At 42.4% G+C, this 15,473-nt stretch overlaps 2 protein-coding genes across 2 annotated transcripts; both read right to left on the bottom strand.

Annotated features, from left to right (window-relative positions):
- Positions 1-1,954: 1,954 nt before the first annotated feature.
- Positions 1,955-7,868, bottom strand: LOC147061525 (extracellular matrix protein 2-like). Its single transcript, XM_085919582.1, has 10 exons — positions 7,691-7,868; positions 7,492-7,631; positions 6,641-6,889; positions 6,339-6,573; positions 5,793-5,908; positions 4,733-4,865; positions 4,492-4,649; positions 4,244-4,383; positions 2,194-2,520; positions 1,955-2,138 (listed from the first exon to the last, which is right to left on the bottom strand). The coding sequence occupies exons 1-10, from the start codon at positions 7,866-7,868 to the stop codon at positions 1,955-1,957; spliced, it is 1,860 nt and encodes a 619-aa protein (XP_085775708.1).
- Positions 7,869-9,086: 1,218 nt separating this feature from the next.
- On the bottom strand, positions 9,087-15,056 carry LOC147061524 (galectin-8-like). The gene is made up of 5 exons (XM_085924656.1): positions 14,886-15,056; positions 13,357-13,533; positions 11,408-11,493; positions 11,151-11,328; positions 9,087-9,738 (listed from the first exon to the last, which is right to left on the bottom strand). Exons 1-5 carry the CDS (start codon positions 14,904-14,906, stop codon positions 9,592-9,594), a joined length of 609 nt encoding a protein of 202 aa, XP_085780782.1. The 5' UTR covers positions 14,907-15,056; the 3' UTR covers positions 9,087-9,591.
- Between the last annotated feature and the right edge of the window lie 417 nt (positions 15,057-15,473).

The raw sequence follows: 15,473 nt of genomic DNA, 5'->3' as shown, positions 1-15,473 counted from the left end.
ACAGTACTGTCACACACATAATGATTTCGATTTTTGAAAATACCCAAATGTGATGAGGGATTTAAGATGAGAGCAGACTGGCAGGGGCGCTGGGAACGCGGGCTAATACATTTTGGTTCGTGTTTGTAAAGCGGCAGCGACTGCCGCATAAATGAGAATGAGCGGTTCCTTCGACGGTAATGTGCTGTTGGCTAAAGTGACTGTACAATTATGGAGAATGGAAGCTTGCACCACATGCGCAAGGCTGAAAACGAGAAATGTAACATGTGATTACTCGCCTTGGCAGAGAACGTATAAATGCCAACGGTACAAAAGAAGCTTTGTAGCATTTTCGGAGCAGCTTTGGATAAACTTGGTTCTACTCTCCTTGTTTACTTATGCATCTGCAAGAGGTCGTCTCTCATTTACAAGCAAATTACTTGCCTTTGCTGAAAGCTGGCTTTTTATAGTCTTAACCCTTTTTCAGAGGACATGTGCTGAAGGCAGGTGGAATGAAAGTACAAGACTCATCACAGAAGAAGAGGGGCACCAGGTGATACTCATAACGAGTCAAGAGCGACACGAACGTCATCAAACCAAAACAGAAGCACGCCCAACATGATCAACCAACAATTAGAGGCCAAGTTTACACTCACTTCACACAGATTCAGCTCAATCGAAAGGGCATTGAGGGCAACGTTGTGCAGTTAGAGTGAGATAAAAAAACAAATAAAAACATTTAAAGGAGGACGGATGTTGCTAACATCCATCCATCCATTTTCTGAACCGCTTAGTCCCCACAGGGGTCGCGGGCGTGCTGGAGCGTATCCCAGCCGTCATTGGGCAGTAGGCAGGGAACACCCTGAACTGGTTGCCAGCCACTCGCAGGGCACACAGAGACAAACAACCATCTGCACTCGCACTCACACCTAGGGACAATTTGGAGTGCTCAATCGCCTACCAAGCATGTTTTTGGGATGTGGGAGCAAACCGGAGTGCCCGGAGAAAACCCACGCGGGCCCGGGAGAACATGCAAACTCCACACAGGGAGGGCCGGATGTGGAATCGAACCCGCACCCTCCTAACTGTGAGGCAGACGTGCTACCCAGTGCGCCACCGAACCGCCTGTTGCTAACATCGGATGGAAATATGTAAAGATTTTATCGTACAAAAAAAAGTGCTGCCCAACAAGCCCTAATATTTGTTGACTATACAAATGAAAACACAATTTGACCCTCTATGTTAGAGATGTTCTGACTCTAACTTATTTTGCAAGAACCACACGGGAGACAGTATGCCCTTTAAGCACTTGCAAGTGGAGAGCCTGTCCGTTACTGTAGGTACAGCAATGTTCGAATAAACTCTGCCGTTAGTCTCTTACAAGAGCATATTTATTGAGAACAAGTAGGGTGGGGGTGACATTGGACATGTTTGGTGGTCACCTCAGCAACTGGTTAATCAGTGCAGAGGGTCCCAGCTCATTGTTTTACGAGGTCTTGGAAATAAAACCTAGTGGAGCATTTTAGATGACTAACTAAGCAAATATGTTTCCACACCATTTGGAAAGTTTCAACAACTGAATGGTTAAACATTTCAGAGTCAAGGAAAGGCAAAAGGTTTAAACAAAGTTAATCATTCTAGTCTACATCCCAACATAATCATACGATCAAGATAGTTTATAAACCCTAACACTCTATTTTTTTTTTTTAAGTAATTTAATGAAGGAAAAGGTCAATAGAAACGTTTCTCAAAGGTAGTGAAAGCAAAATACAAAATCTGGCTTTCCTGTACGTTGATGTAAATAATTGAAAAGACAAAAGTTCAGCTGAGAAGCATATGAATTGAGTCGGACTTCATACATACATACTTCATATGCTGCGATTAGCTTCTTCAGTGCATCACAACTGGAGCATGTTTGTGTTTGCAGTGTATTGAGATGCATGCAAAACTTAAGTAAAGTCTGGCGAGATGATGTTTACGTCTGAATTTCCAGCAAATCCCCTCGTTGAGGATAAATGACAAGTCCTTGAGCATCTGTGAGACAATCAAAGGCATTCGAGGGAATCTTGTCCACCGCCAACAGGTTATTTTCTAAGTGGACTGACGCTAAGGTGGAGCCAGAATTTCTGGGGTGACACACTCCCCAGCCCTTCACCAGCCTGTAAACACCAATTATTGCAAATTACAACTTCCAAAAAGAAAATGCGATCTCACCTGATATAGTTGTTGTCCAGCCTCAGCACTTGCAGGTTCTTAAACTGTCGAACCCAACGAGGGACCTCTCCCAGGTAGTTGCCGTCCAACAGGAGCTCAACAAGCGAACGAAACGTTCCGACAAAAGCACCCCGATCGACACCCTCGTCCGTCAAGGCGTTGTGAGACAGGTCAAGGGAGCGTAAGCCGGGCCGCAGGTGGCGGAAAACCAGAGCAGGGATGTGGCTGATGTTGTTATGTTGGAGCTTCAGTTTGAGGAGACGGCGAGGAAGATTCATGGCCATCGACATTAGCTGGTTGTGAGACAGGTCCAAGACTTCAAGTCTCCTGTGAAAAAAAAATCCTTCAGTCTGGATTTAAATAAAAGAAATCTCTAATTTGAGTTTGAAACTCTTACCCAATGTTGAAACCCTACTTTGAAAATTAACTTTAATTTGAAACCTTAAGCTTTGATCTCCAATCTGAGTTTAAAATCCTACTTTGAACCCCTAATGTGAGTTTGAAACCAAAAATCTACATTGAACCGCCTTCTTTGAAACCCCAAGTAGTTTAAAATAAATCAAACTTGTTGCTAGTTCATTTCATGAACACTCATTCAGCCATCGACTCATTCATATCTAACGGTTGTTAATTTGTTAATATCTGTAGTGGAAAATCTTTTTAGCAGTGTGTTGCATGAAAAAGTATATATAACAAAAGATCTATTAAGGCCGCAGCCTGCGTCAATCTTAATGGATGTCCAGTTTGTTTGGGTTTATAAACTATCTTGATCGTATGATTATGCTGGGATGTAGACTTGAATGATGAACTTTGTTTGAACCTTTTACCTTTCCTTGACGCTAAAAAGTTTAACTATTCAGTTGTTGAAACTTTCCAAATGGTGTGGAAACATCCTTCTTTAGTTAGTCATCTAAAATGCTCCACTAGGTTTTAGTTCCACACCTTGTAAAACAATAAACTGGGACCCTCTGCACTGATTAACCAATTGCTGAGGTGACCACCAAACATGTCAAATGTCACCCCCACCCTACTTGTTCTCAATAAATATGCTCTTGTAAGAGACTAACGGCAGAGTCTGTTCGAACATTGCTGTACCTACAGTAACGGAGTAGCTCTCCACTTGCAAGTGCTTAAAGGGCATACTGTCTCTCGTGTGGTTCTTGCAAAATAAGTTAGAGTCAGAACATCTCTAACACTGTTTTTTCTCGTTTTGCATCGCTTAGCAATATATACTGTGCTTTTTCTCTGCAGTTTTGCTCTCCCAGAAACTCCGGCCATGGTTCAGAAGAATCCCAGGGAGCAATGGAAAAAGCCACAGGAATTAACTATATTTATACACAACTCACACGCACAAACTCACACACCCTCGCAATCACCATTGAGACATGCAATTGCCCTCGCTCACAGGGCTACTCATCTCCACACACACACGGTCAACCTTGAGCCTGAGAATCTGTGAGCCTGTCATTGTGTCTTCGAAAGGGGGCAGAGGGTTGGGCGGGGGTTAACAAAAGTACATAATTCATAATGACTGACGCTGATGATGGGAACTCAAAATGAACTATTGTAAGCTCTAATTTGTATCATTTTTTCATTGGCTGCGTGTGTGCATTATAGCCTGATGTGTAGGCACTAATATCATGAATTGCGAATGATCTCTGTCAGTGAATGTTTCTTTGGCTGCCACAAGTTAAAACCTCTGTCAGCTTTATCATGAATCAAAGTGCATGCAGTAGCATAATCTATAAAACACTGGCCTACCCCCTTGTGCCTGACACGGGAACTGCAGGATGTTGTTTAAATATATATAGTTAAAAGTTGAATTTTGGTTTCAAACTCACATTAGGGGTTCAAAGTAGGATTTTAAACTCAGGTTGGAGATCAAAGCTTAAGGTTTCAAATTAAAGTTAATTTTCAAAGTAGGGTTTCAACATTGGGTAAGAGTTTCAAACTCAAATTAGAGATTATTTTTGTTTGTTTAGCATGTGATTTTCTCCAAGCAACAATCACCCATTAAAGGTTGTGAAACAATAATTATGGATGAATTTACTGAAGGCGGGTCCAGACATGTTGTGCAAGGCCGTCTTCGCGCAGAAGGTTATGACTCAGGTCCAAAATCTTCAAATTACTGCAGCCCCTGAGTGCCTCTTCTGTCACCTCTTCTATCAGATTTTCCTCCATATCTAAAGTCTGTTTAAAAGGAGGACAGAAAGAATGAATGACAAATGTGTGATCTATCCATCCATCCGTTTAAACGTGGTGGTGTTGGTTGAACTTTGAAAGGAAGAACTTTTGCACCTGCAGAGAATGAGGAAGGCCCAGAGGGAGAGAGCGAAAGCGGTTGTTCTCCAGCGTGAGATGACGAAGCCCGTTGAGCGGTTTAAACGCTCTGAGTGACACGCCACCCTCGTGCAGACCGTTGCCTTCCAGCTCCAGCTTCATCAGGTTCGCCAACCCTAAAGGTGACAAAGATATCATTTAAATCAAATCCCATATGGAAACTGACTTGCTCTTTGATCTACATGGACGCAATGTTGACCTGCGAAGCATTGAGGCGAGAGGGTGCCTAGCTTGTTGTTGTTCACACTGAGTTCTTCAAGAGCCGGCGGCAGTGCGGGGATCACTGTGAGCCGGTTGCCATCTAAGTTCAGCTTTTTCAGAGAGGTCAAATTCTAAAGAGCACACATCAGAAAGAGCAGTTAAAAGGCCAAAGAACAAAATAAATGCTTGTCTTGAACGCCATCATTTTCATCCTGAAGATAGAATTACAGAGTTCAAAGAAGTGATCCAAGTAAAAGAAAGCCAAAAAAACTCTTCTATATCATCTATCATGTATTTTTGGTACGGCCTATCAATGCGGCATTGAGCAAAAGCCTCGGCGGTCGATGCGTGTCATCTAAAAGCTGCGGACTGGATCCATTGCTGCGTCCTTCAAGCCAGTCCATCAGTCCTCTGTCATTACTGAAAGGGGAGGGGGGAGGGCGCGCCACTAAAAATAATTTCCTTCCCTCCTCGTCATTGGCCGCAGCTGTTTTCCACCAAATCCGCACAGCCAATGTCGTCAGAGTGCTCAGACGGCGGCGCATAATGATTGGTCGGGAAGCAGCGGGTCGCTCGAGAGCGGTCGGGATCTTTGTGTGCGTTTGGCCTGTGGTCAATTCGAGGTTGGACCGAAGGTTATTCTTAGGAAAGATGAGTTAATGTGATTCCCAGCACTCGCTCTCAAATTATTGTAATCATACGGGATTAAGAGTGCCTTTGATTTTAATGAGATGTGAGGGCCGGTTTGAATTTTATATCAATAAAAGACAATCAAAACTCATACTTTTTGAGACATGATGCCAATTGTACGCCGAAATAACTTAATCTGAATTCTGCGCATGCCTATGTTATCACAAAGCTGTATTTGGTGTGGTTTTAGTTCTTCCTGCCCCCTTGGCTTTGAAAGTTGCCCATGTTACTGGAAGTGGTTCTGCAAGACCTAATTTCAATGCATGAGCTCCACTGTGTGACGTTTTGGCCACAAGGTACGTGGACATTTTTGGAGTCTTGCACTATTTTGAGCGACTGGAAAGACGTGAAGGTACAAGACTACTCACAGACAGCGGTTGCTGGCTGAATGAATCATCGTCCAGTTGATTTTTGCTCAGGTCCAGGGATTCCAATTTTGGCATACCGGAGAAAATGTCTGGAGGAATGACTCTGATGTTGTTGTCTTGGTGAGACAAAGAGGAAGGACAAAGTGCTTATAGAAATACAAATGCATACAGAGGCAGAGTTGCAATATGCAATAGTATTGGGACATTACTTCAATAACAACAATAGACAGTTGACTTACTCAGTATTTGGCATAAACCTCCCATGTACAAATTGAGTGAATTTATTTTTGTTATTGGTTTTTTTTTTTTCTATTTTTTGGGCAAATTGATACTAGTCCCAATGTAGGTCAGTTATTTTTTTGGGACAAATTATTGAATCATATAAAGTGTAGGGAATGGCTTGTTCTATCCATCCATCTTTTTTTCTTCAAATGACCTTTGCCAACAAATGCTGCATGGAGGTGCAGGTGGATCCGTAATTCATAAAGAATAAATGTTTTAGAAAAGCTAATGAAAGAATGTTTTAAAGTTCATCATCGAACACACCTCCCATGTCCAGCTTGGTGACCTCCGGGTTGTGGATGATTGGCAGGTGAGCCATGCCCACATCCCTGCAGCTGATTTCAGTGTTGTCAGTCTGGCACTGACTCACGGGAGACTCCGGTGAGATGCTTGTGGTTTCGCTCTGATTGCCAGGAGCTTCAGTTGCCTCTTCTTCTCCCTCTTCCTCTTCCTCCTTCCCTTCCTCATTGCCTTCCTCTCCTTCCTCTTCCTCCTCTTCCTGAGACAAACAAGTCAGCAAGGTGTTTCAATGAACATCAAACACAACTCCTTCAATAAGTTTGAACCTCTTCTTCATCTTCCTCCTCCTCGTCATCATCATCGTCATCATCATCGTCGTCATCTTCCTCTTTCTCCTCCTCCTCCTCCTCCTCGTCCTCCTCCTCCTCCTCCTCCTGTTTCCCGTGTGCTTTCTCTTGATCCATTAGCTGCCTCTTCTCATCATGAAAGGCCTTCAGTACAGCCATTAGCGTGCTGCTCTCCTCCTCTCCTTTTTTGCTCATCCTCCAGCCCACCAGACGTCGCCCTAAACCTGCCTAAAAATTGTTGCTTTACTGTTTCTCAATTAGAAAGTTCAAGACGCAAACTGTGGCGGACCAAAACAAACCCCCACAAAATAAATAAAAGCAAAATTAAAATTGATGTAAAAATATGTAATTAAAATGCAAATAAAAAATATAAAACTATATTTATTGTATGTATACATTTATTTTTGTATCAATTTGACATTTATTTTGCTACTTATCTTAAATGTTTACATGTTTTTTTATCTTTGTATTTCTTTTTATTCAGTAATTACATATAATTTGAAATGTTATTTTTTCAATTGTATTTTTATCTTCGTTTATATTACCCCTCTATTTCTTTTTTAGTTTGGCAGTTTTCGTCCTCTATAGGCAAACCACCGATCACAAAAAGACATGTACATTTACGTTATTCCACAGTTGGATCGGAATTTTTGGTGCCCCACGTGAAATTTCAAACAATAAATAAACTTAAAGTGCAAATTACAGTCATTCTGATCATGCAGCAGCATCTCGAACTGTGGTGCGGAAGATTTTCACACCACGTGCCTCATTAGCTCTACTGGTGAGCCGACATCTGTAGAAAAAGACAAAAAGTACGTATGACTTCTTACGATTCTATATGCAAAGGAGTCCACTTTGGCAGCATGTTTCCTCTTCCACCAGGCGTCTCTCCTTTGTCTATCAGCCTTGAGGAGTTCCTGGTTCTGTTCTTCTGTCACCATCAGGACGTGTTTGTCTCTTTTTCCCTCAGCTTTAAAAAAAAGATGTCGTTTTAAACATGATTCAATGTATGTCACGAGAATAATTTACCTGCAAGGGGAGATATGTCAAAATCTGGTATCCTGGTATCAATCCCAGTTTCTTTGGTTGCTGTTTCTTCATGTTTAAGGGATTTGGGTTCCAGCCCTACTTCTTCATCATGTGACCAGCTTTGTCCAGATAAAAATGTGCCACTCAACAAAATGAGCACTAACCATAGCTGTGGCATTTTTGATAGTAGTCCACTGAGGTACCAAAAAATAGAAGCTAAACTTCTTAAAATTCTGAGTTTTTTTTAATCCCGGCCAGATAGTGGGATGATCAACGCTGCAGGTAAAAACGGAGTCTGTGCTAGGCTTCACTCTGCTGCCTTGCCATCTCAGTGACTGCTGCATGTACGGGGGTACAAGTTATGTTGGAGGTGGAGAGGTAAAAAATAGAAAATCTCACATTGTTAATAGAAGCTCATGTTCGACTGAGCATGATATACACAGACACGCCTGACTCCTCCTCGTCTCGTCTCCCACTTCTTCTTCCCACCTACTGTCTGCCTCACACTGGCTAAGGGGCAAGCATTTGACCCAGAGGTAAACATGCCATGCATATGTTCAATCTATGGGAATTATTAATCCATTACATTTTTTGGTTTTACCCTTGAAAAAGCAATATTGTCTTTTCCTTTTGAATATTGACATACTAGGTGTGCAGTATATGTGTATTAGGTCCTTTGTCAGAGGTGGATTTTTCCATTTGTGGTCACGGGGTCATGTCAAAGTCAACGCTGTTTGGCAAAGCTCCACTAGCATCTATATATGAAAACAAACACGACTATGTGGAAACAAACGATGTGACCCACCATCGTTATCTTCCCAACACATGTAATGCATGTGCACACACACAATTTGACACAATGCTGTCACCAGGTAGGGTGCCACCAGCCAGGTCCTTTCACTGTGGGTTGACACCTGGCCACAGCCACAATATATTCAGTCAGGAACTCTACTTACACCCCCAGATCTGTCATGTGTAGCCATTAAGTGAAGTCACACATGTTTGAAATGTGTCTTAACCCTGGGTCATGTGCTGCAGACAAATGGCCAAATGCTGGAGTCCCAAAGAAAAAAAGAGAAAAGTGGTGACAATTCAAAAGGCCCAGTATTTCCACTTGCATGAAGCATTTGTTTTTTCTCAGGGCCCCAAATCCTTGGCAGTACCAGTGGACAAATGGTCAGTTAGACCAGTGTTACCATTATTCACGCCGACAATGATTGGTTGAGTTTTTTCAGCTCCCACAGAGCAGGCAGTTTATATATATCAATATATATTAAAAAATTATGACTTTTTTTTTTAACAGTGGTATGTGGGGAGAAATTTTAGAAATATTACAAAATAAATTCTATACAAGATCCTATTTAATACCTTTAATACAGAGACGTGAATATTTTGAAATGGTGTTTTATTGGAAAAAAAAAAAATAAAATCGAGAAAGCAATACATATTAAAATCAACATGAGGTCAACATCAATTTTCAAAACAAATCTGGAGCACATTCAGTACATTCTCAACGTCATTTTACATCATTGGAATTATGGCACATGCAAGTACGAGCCACTGCTTTCTACAGTCAGTACACTAAGGTCTTACGTAATAACTACACCAGCCAACACTACCAAACCAAGACTAAAACAAATCTATTTGTTATTGTCTGTGTTTAAGTGTTTTAAATGTGTTTTTTATAGCTTAACTCTTAAATGTTACCTGATTATGAAGTATTTTGCGGGAAAGACTTTGTTGTAATTGGTTTTATGCTTCTATATCATACACCTTTCAAATAAATTAATCTGTAATAAATTAGTACATGTACTGTACATACAATCCTTAATCTATATGATACTAGCATATAAATACATGTTATCCAGACATGAAGTGGTCCGTCCGTTGTTGACGTGCTGTCAATTCTTACTGACGTCTACCAGTGTCATGTCACCGCTCACTTTCACGTGTGTGATCTTGTTTAAACCGACTCTGTATTTGTATTCCAGTTGGTCACCGTCGTTGACAGTCACATGGAAAGCGTCAGCGAAACAGGAGATGCGTATCTGAATGACAAGACAGTAGCAATGAGCAACAAGGCAGCTTAGAGAGCTTCAACCAGTAAACATGTTCTGGAAATGTACACAAACTTGACTGTTCGCACGTCAATATCAGGGGACATAACAACTATTGACTTGGAAACGCTACCAAATTTTGCTCGTCTGTCCACAGTCAATGACTTGAGCACCCTTATCCTGCCTTATTCATAATACAGTATAATCGTCCGTCCATCCGTCGTCATTCGAAAATGATTCTTGGTCCGTCAAATGTCATAGTCCAACAGATGAGACCCTATTTGATTAAAATGATGTGAATATAGTATCAGAGTATCTACACCATACAGTGGCTGCTTGTGTGGAGGGGGAGGGGTCTTCTGTGGGCAAGTGCTGTTTTGTGCTTCAAAGCAAGCAAAGTTTGCTTTGCTTTGCTCAGATTGTTAAGCAGATGGATGTTGCTCTCACAGCTCTGTGGCGCGGGCTTGTAGTCCGTGATGGCCTGAATGCCCTGCCATAGGCTTTGTGCATTCCTGCTGTCTTGGAAGTGGGTGGTTATCTTGCGAGTGTATTCCTTTTTTGCTTCCTTGATGCCACGGGACAGGTTGGCTCTCGCTGTTCTCATGCCAGCTTCATCCCCAGCTCTGTAGGCTTTGTCTCTGGCCCTCAGCAGCCTGAGGACATCCCCTGTCAGCCATGCCTTCCGTCTGGGTGTGCCGTCTGTTGTTCACTGACAGCCTGGTACAGTTCACTAAGAGCCGTGTTCCTATCGCTGTTATTGTTGGAAGGCGGGATGTATACTGCGACTAGCAGAATCGCAGTAATTTCCCTTGGCAGGTAAAAAGGACGCCACTTTATGATCATAAACTCCACCAGTGGTGAGCAGTGTTTGCATACTTGTTTGTACAAGTCATGATGGCGCTCCACACACCTGGAGATACACCTACGTGAGAATGCTATTTGTGGACTTCAGCTCATCATTTAACATGGTCATTCCCCAAAAGCTGGTCACAAAGCTTCACAACCTGGGCTTAGACAGTTCACTGTGTGCATAGATATGAGACTTCCTCAGGAACAGACCACAACGCGTCAGGATGGGAGACCACCTTTCCTCCACACTCATACTGAACACTGGAACACCACAGGGGTGTGTCCTCAGCCCCCTTCTCTTCGCTCTCTTCACGCATGACTGTTTCCCCATCCATCCCACAAACACCATCGTTAAGTTCGCTGATGACACAACGATGAGTCAGCCTACAGAGAGGAGGTCAAACATCTGACTTGACTTGACTACTGAATATGATGGTACTAAAACGCTGCAGGAAGACACCTCCCTCAAAACTTGGTCGATATAGAATATCCATAGCAAACATTTATTGGAGTTGTAATGGAGGTGTGTGCAAAAAGACAGTGTTCAGTGTAACCTGAAAGTCGAGGTCGGGTGTAAAGGAGAAGGAGCTTATCTGGCGCTCCTCCACGCCCCAGGAACCAGACAGAAAGGAGTTCCGCGCAAACACATTCACATCGCCTTTCCAGTTGAAGCGAGGGCTCAGGTTCAGTGCAATGCTGTTGCCATCGCGCATCATCAGTCCAATGTCAAAACTGCAACACAAACACAAAAGCGCAAATATGTCGTCAGGGGCACACCCTTATTTGTTATACATTGGACGTAACCTAGTACCATTTTGGGTTCCGATTGACTCGCCCTTTGATGATTATAATGCTGCCCACACTAAGACCTCCAATGAGTTCCCTGGTTGAACCACTCTGTAACAAGAGAATGCAATTTGTAAAAAAAAAAGAATAACGTGAATTCTATCAAGAGCTGACACACGTGACATGCTGTGGGATTAAAGGTTATACTGTACAGAAGCACCGGCGGCGGAGCCAGAGGAGTGGCAAATGCCACCACCCCCATCAAAGCCTTGTGGCTACCCCCAGTGCCACCCTGACGAAGATGGCCATGTTTACACGTACAATATTGGACTGCCGTAGCATTTTCGAAGAAAAATAACTTCCCAGTGCATGTGATTGCATCGTACGTGCTGCACTCATTGGATGAGATGACACAGTTCCTTCAGGCTGCAAAAAACAGCTTTTGAGGCTGCTGATAGTACGTGTGTCTTAAATGGGCAATACAAAAGGAACTAAGGCAAGGCTAAATGCAAGCAATAAGCCACTGGACTGTTTAGCTTAGTTTTTTTTATGTGGCTGTCGTGTTCAGCTGACTGACTGCTGTCCATGGAGACCTGACAAGTGATGCAATTGTGAAAAACCTGGTTAAAAGGACGCCGATACAGCAGAGTTACCACAAAATACGTTGTGATTTATTATTATTATTAGACGATTAAGCAGCAATTCACTTCTTTTTAACAGTATTCTTCCATGATGTTAGAATACAAGGTTTAGTGTTTAGTTGGTAATGTCACACTCATGGTAAATGGACAATTAGGAATGGTCAGTTGACCTACCATGCATGTCTTCAGACCAGTGGTTCTTAACCAGGGTTTGATCGAACCCTAGGGGTTCGGTGAGTCTCTCTCATGGTTTCGGCAGAGCCTCCACTGTGGATGTCCGAACATACCTGATTTGTCGTGTAGATTTGTGATGACGCATACAAGACTTGGTAAAAGCAAAGCGTGTGAGGTTGTCTCATCAATCCTGATTCCCCGCTTGCCTTTCCTCATGTGTCTCCACCTGTTCCCAATGATCGTCATGTGTTAAATGGTCTGGCTCTTTCCTGTCTTGTGCCAAATTGAAGTGGCTACAGTCCTCGAACCCTTCCCTTCTTGCCGCAGCCTACAGTGATGAACTTTTTGTTACTTTTCAGTCATCGCTTGTTTGTACTTTTGGAGTGCTTTGTGTTGAACTGTTTCTCAGTATGAGGTGTTTAATCTTACTGTTTGAATAAATTGCTGACTTGACGGCCAACTCATCTCTGTGCCTGAGTCCTCCATTCACCTCGTTGTGTCAAAGTGAGAAAACAAACTAGCAATGTTTGTTCTCTCTGTGGCACAGTTGTGCTTCAAAATGCATGCGCTATGATTTTAGGTCACTGCATTCTAATCGTTAACCACGAGATGGCGCTAAACACACACGGGTCGTTTAAATACAGCTGAACCTGTCACAGAAATTCACTCAGGTTCACGAAGGTGTGCAGCATAGCAGCTAAATTCAGCTTCACCATATTTACTTTGACCAGGGTCTGTCGACATCTGTAGCCTACAGGGTTTGTAACAAATAGCATTTGTATTCAAGACTCAAACCATTCATTTGGTTATTTATGTTGGTCGGAATTTTAGGGAACGGTGTTGCTTGGTGCTGGGGGAATTACAGTAAATGACAAAATATCGAAGTCACCCTGGATCACCATGTATCGTTCCTGCATGACCACTCCAATAGTTGTAACACTACAGGCACTCTAATTAATGTGACAATTATTTCTGCATCTTAAAGTGATGAGGAGACGTATCACTTGTCCCACCTGCAGGCATTAGGACACCGTGGACTTCTCACACACCCTCTCACACACCCTGAGTTTCTCACGCGCATCATTTTGGTTATGGTCATCCACACTGAACAGAGGCAACTTAGTTACATCCTACTCCTGCTAGTAACCACAGGGCTTACCTTGTCTGTGTGGTCTTTTGATTCGAGCGTGTTGCTTTCAGCTGTCTCACTGCTGCTGTTTGGACTTTTTAAGATGAACAGGGGCAACAGGACCAAGATAGCAACCAGGATAGTCACCAGAATAGCTATGAGGATAGCCACATGTCGGGTCTGCAATGATGCTTGAGGAGAGGAAGGCTGCAGACAAAAGTGTGATACTTAATACAGTCAGAACAATAATCCATGTCGTGCTGTATGCTTCAAGTGAAATTAAATTAAACTCAAACATGAACACCTTCCGGCTTCCGCTTGGACAGGGATTCACAATAGTGTGTACGTGTTCAATGTTCAAACTGGATATACACACACTCAGGTATGAAATGGTCATGTGACAAGTTCCCGCCTCAGGTACGAAATGGTCATGTGTAAAGTTCACACCTTTGCGGACAGTATAAAACAAGCTGACCTGGAGACAGAAGTTGTTGTTTCATCTGCTGCCGTGCCTTGAGTATTGACCGCCATTAAACAACCCAAGATCTTGCCAATAAATAAAGAACCAACTCCATACCCCACATCCTTGCTTTCCTGGCTCAACAACGGACATCCCGTACAACACGCAACAAGACTCAATTTTTTTGTGAACACCTAACATAGAATTTTAAGGGTGCAAGTCGAAAATGTACAGGCTTGCAAAGTAAATACTCATGCCCACTGTCAGCAACAAAAAACATTCAATCATAATTTACAAAAAAACAAGTCTGAAAATTCCCCAAACTTTGCACCTGCATAAGTGAATGAAATTACTTGTACAGTCTCAAATATTAGAGACATAATAGCTACTATTTTAGTGCAATCTGGAGCCCTGGTAGAAGTGATGACATAACATGCGGCAAAATGTTACTGCGGTGAATACGCTGAAAAAATGTGTAAATTGTTTATTCATTTTTATTTCCTCAAATGTGTGTCAAGTAAAAACATCAAGATGCATTTCTAAGGAGACTATCCAGATCCAGATAATTTTATTTTGTGCAACTGCTTGACAATATTAAATTCAGTGAACTCATTACACCATTTTTTCAGTGTGCATACAATATTTTCACTTTTAAATTTTATCTGGATGCAGATCATTTTAATTCGTGCAACCACTTGACAAAATAAAATAGAGTGAATTCAAATAAAATGTATTTTTTCTATTTGTAAATACATGAATTTTGCCATTAATTATACATTTCTATTGTCTAGTGTTTTGTAGAAAAGAGGCAGTACAGATGTCTTGAGGCATCAAAATAGCAAAATTTAGCATCACAATTCACATGTCACTTACATGCATAATACACAAGTTCACTAAAGGTGTGATGTCCGTCCGTCCGTCCGTCCATCCGTCCATCCATCCATCCATCCATCCGCCCGTCCGTCCGTCCATCCATCCATCCATCCATCCATCCATCCATCCATCCATCCATCCATGTGTCTCTCTAGATGTAGATAAGTTGTAGACTGTAACGTGCCTGACATGGTCTCGCTATATAGACAAAGGTTGGATAACTCACGTTGCGATTAGTTTCAGGCATTTTTCAAGCTCAATAGGCGTCAGCAGCAGTTGTGGTCGGATCTGATTCTGAAACTGGACTTCCACGTACGGGTGCCTTCTTGACGAGCATTCGACCGCTGGTGGTTGTGGTGGCCCTTTGTTTTGTGACGCATTTTGCATTGCTTTTAAGACCAAAAGGATGACATTTCAAAAAGAGTCCACTAAATAAGGCGACATAAAGGATCGACAGATTTCGTAGCCACGACGCAGTGGGGTTGATTGACTGCTTCTCAAACGTCGTCACAAAGTTAACAGCCTGCAGGAAACGAATTGTCAAAGCGTTAATAATAACACGCCTGTGCTCAAGACAACAAACACGGTATGAGATCAAGCAGAGGTGTCAAACGTATTCATGAGCATTACTCAAGTAGAACTTTGGCTGTCCCGTTTTACGTTGCAGGGGAGAGCTTTTTCCCTCACGCAAATTCCCCAAAGTCCCGCTTTTTTCATTCGATCTTGCCTAAATAAAAACACGTCCAGTGGTGGCAAGTGTGGTGATTCTTCGTCAATGAAGATAGAGAACAGGGTGGGTGCAATGATGCAGTGA

Source organism: Syngnathus leptorhynchus, chromosome 1 (assembly GCF_054491065.1).
Source record: "Syngnathus leptorhynchus isolate UIUO chromosome 1, UIUO_Slep, whole genome shotgun sequence".
In the NCBI taxonomy this organism is placed as follows: Eukaryota; Metazoa; Chordata; class Actinopteri; order Syngnathiformes; family Syngnathidae; genus Syngnathus; species Syngnathus leptorhynchus.
This window is presented reverse-complemented; position numbering and strand designations above follow the sequence as displayed.

Bases quoted from the DNA above. Each gene is read 5' to 3' on its own strand.
- LOC147061524 (XM_085924656.1), bottom strand. From the start codon at position 14,906: ATGCCTGAAACTAATCGCAAC. The intron at 13,534-14,885 runs GTGAGTTATCCA...TTTTGTCTGCAG, and splicing joins TGCCTGAAACTAATCGCAAC to CCTTCCTCTCCTCAAGCATC. The intron at 11,329-11,407 runs GTACTAGGTTAC...TTTGTGTTGCAG, and splicing joins GTCAATCGGAACCCAAAATG to TTTTGACATTGGACTGATGA.
- LOC147061525 (XM_085919582.1), bottom strand. From the start codon at position 7,868: ATGCCACAGCTATGGTTAGTGCTCATTTTGTTGAGTGGCACATTTTTA. The intron at 7,632-7,690 runs GTAAATTATTCT...TTTTTTTTAAAG, and splicing joins TGACATATCTCCCCTTGCAG to CTGAGGGAAAAAGAGACAAA. The intron at 4,650-4,732 runs GTCAACATTGCG...TGTCACCTTTAG, and splicing joins CTCGCCTCAATGCTTCGCAG to GGTTGGCGAACCTGATGAAG.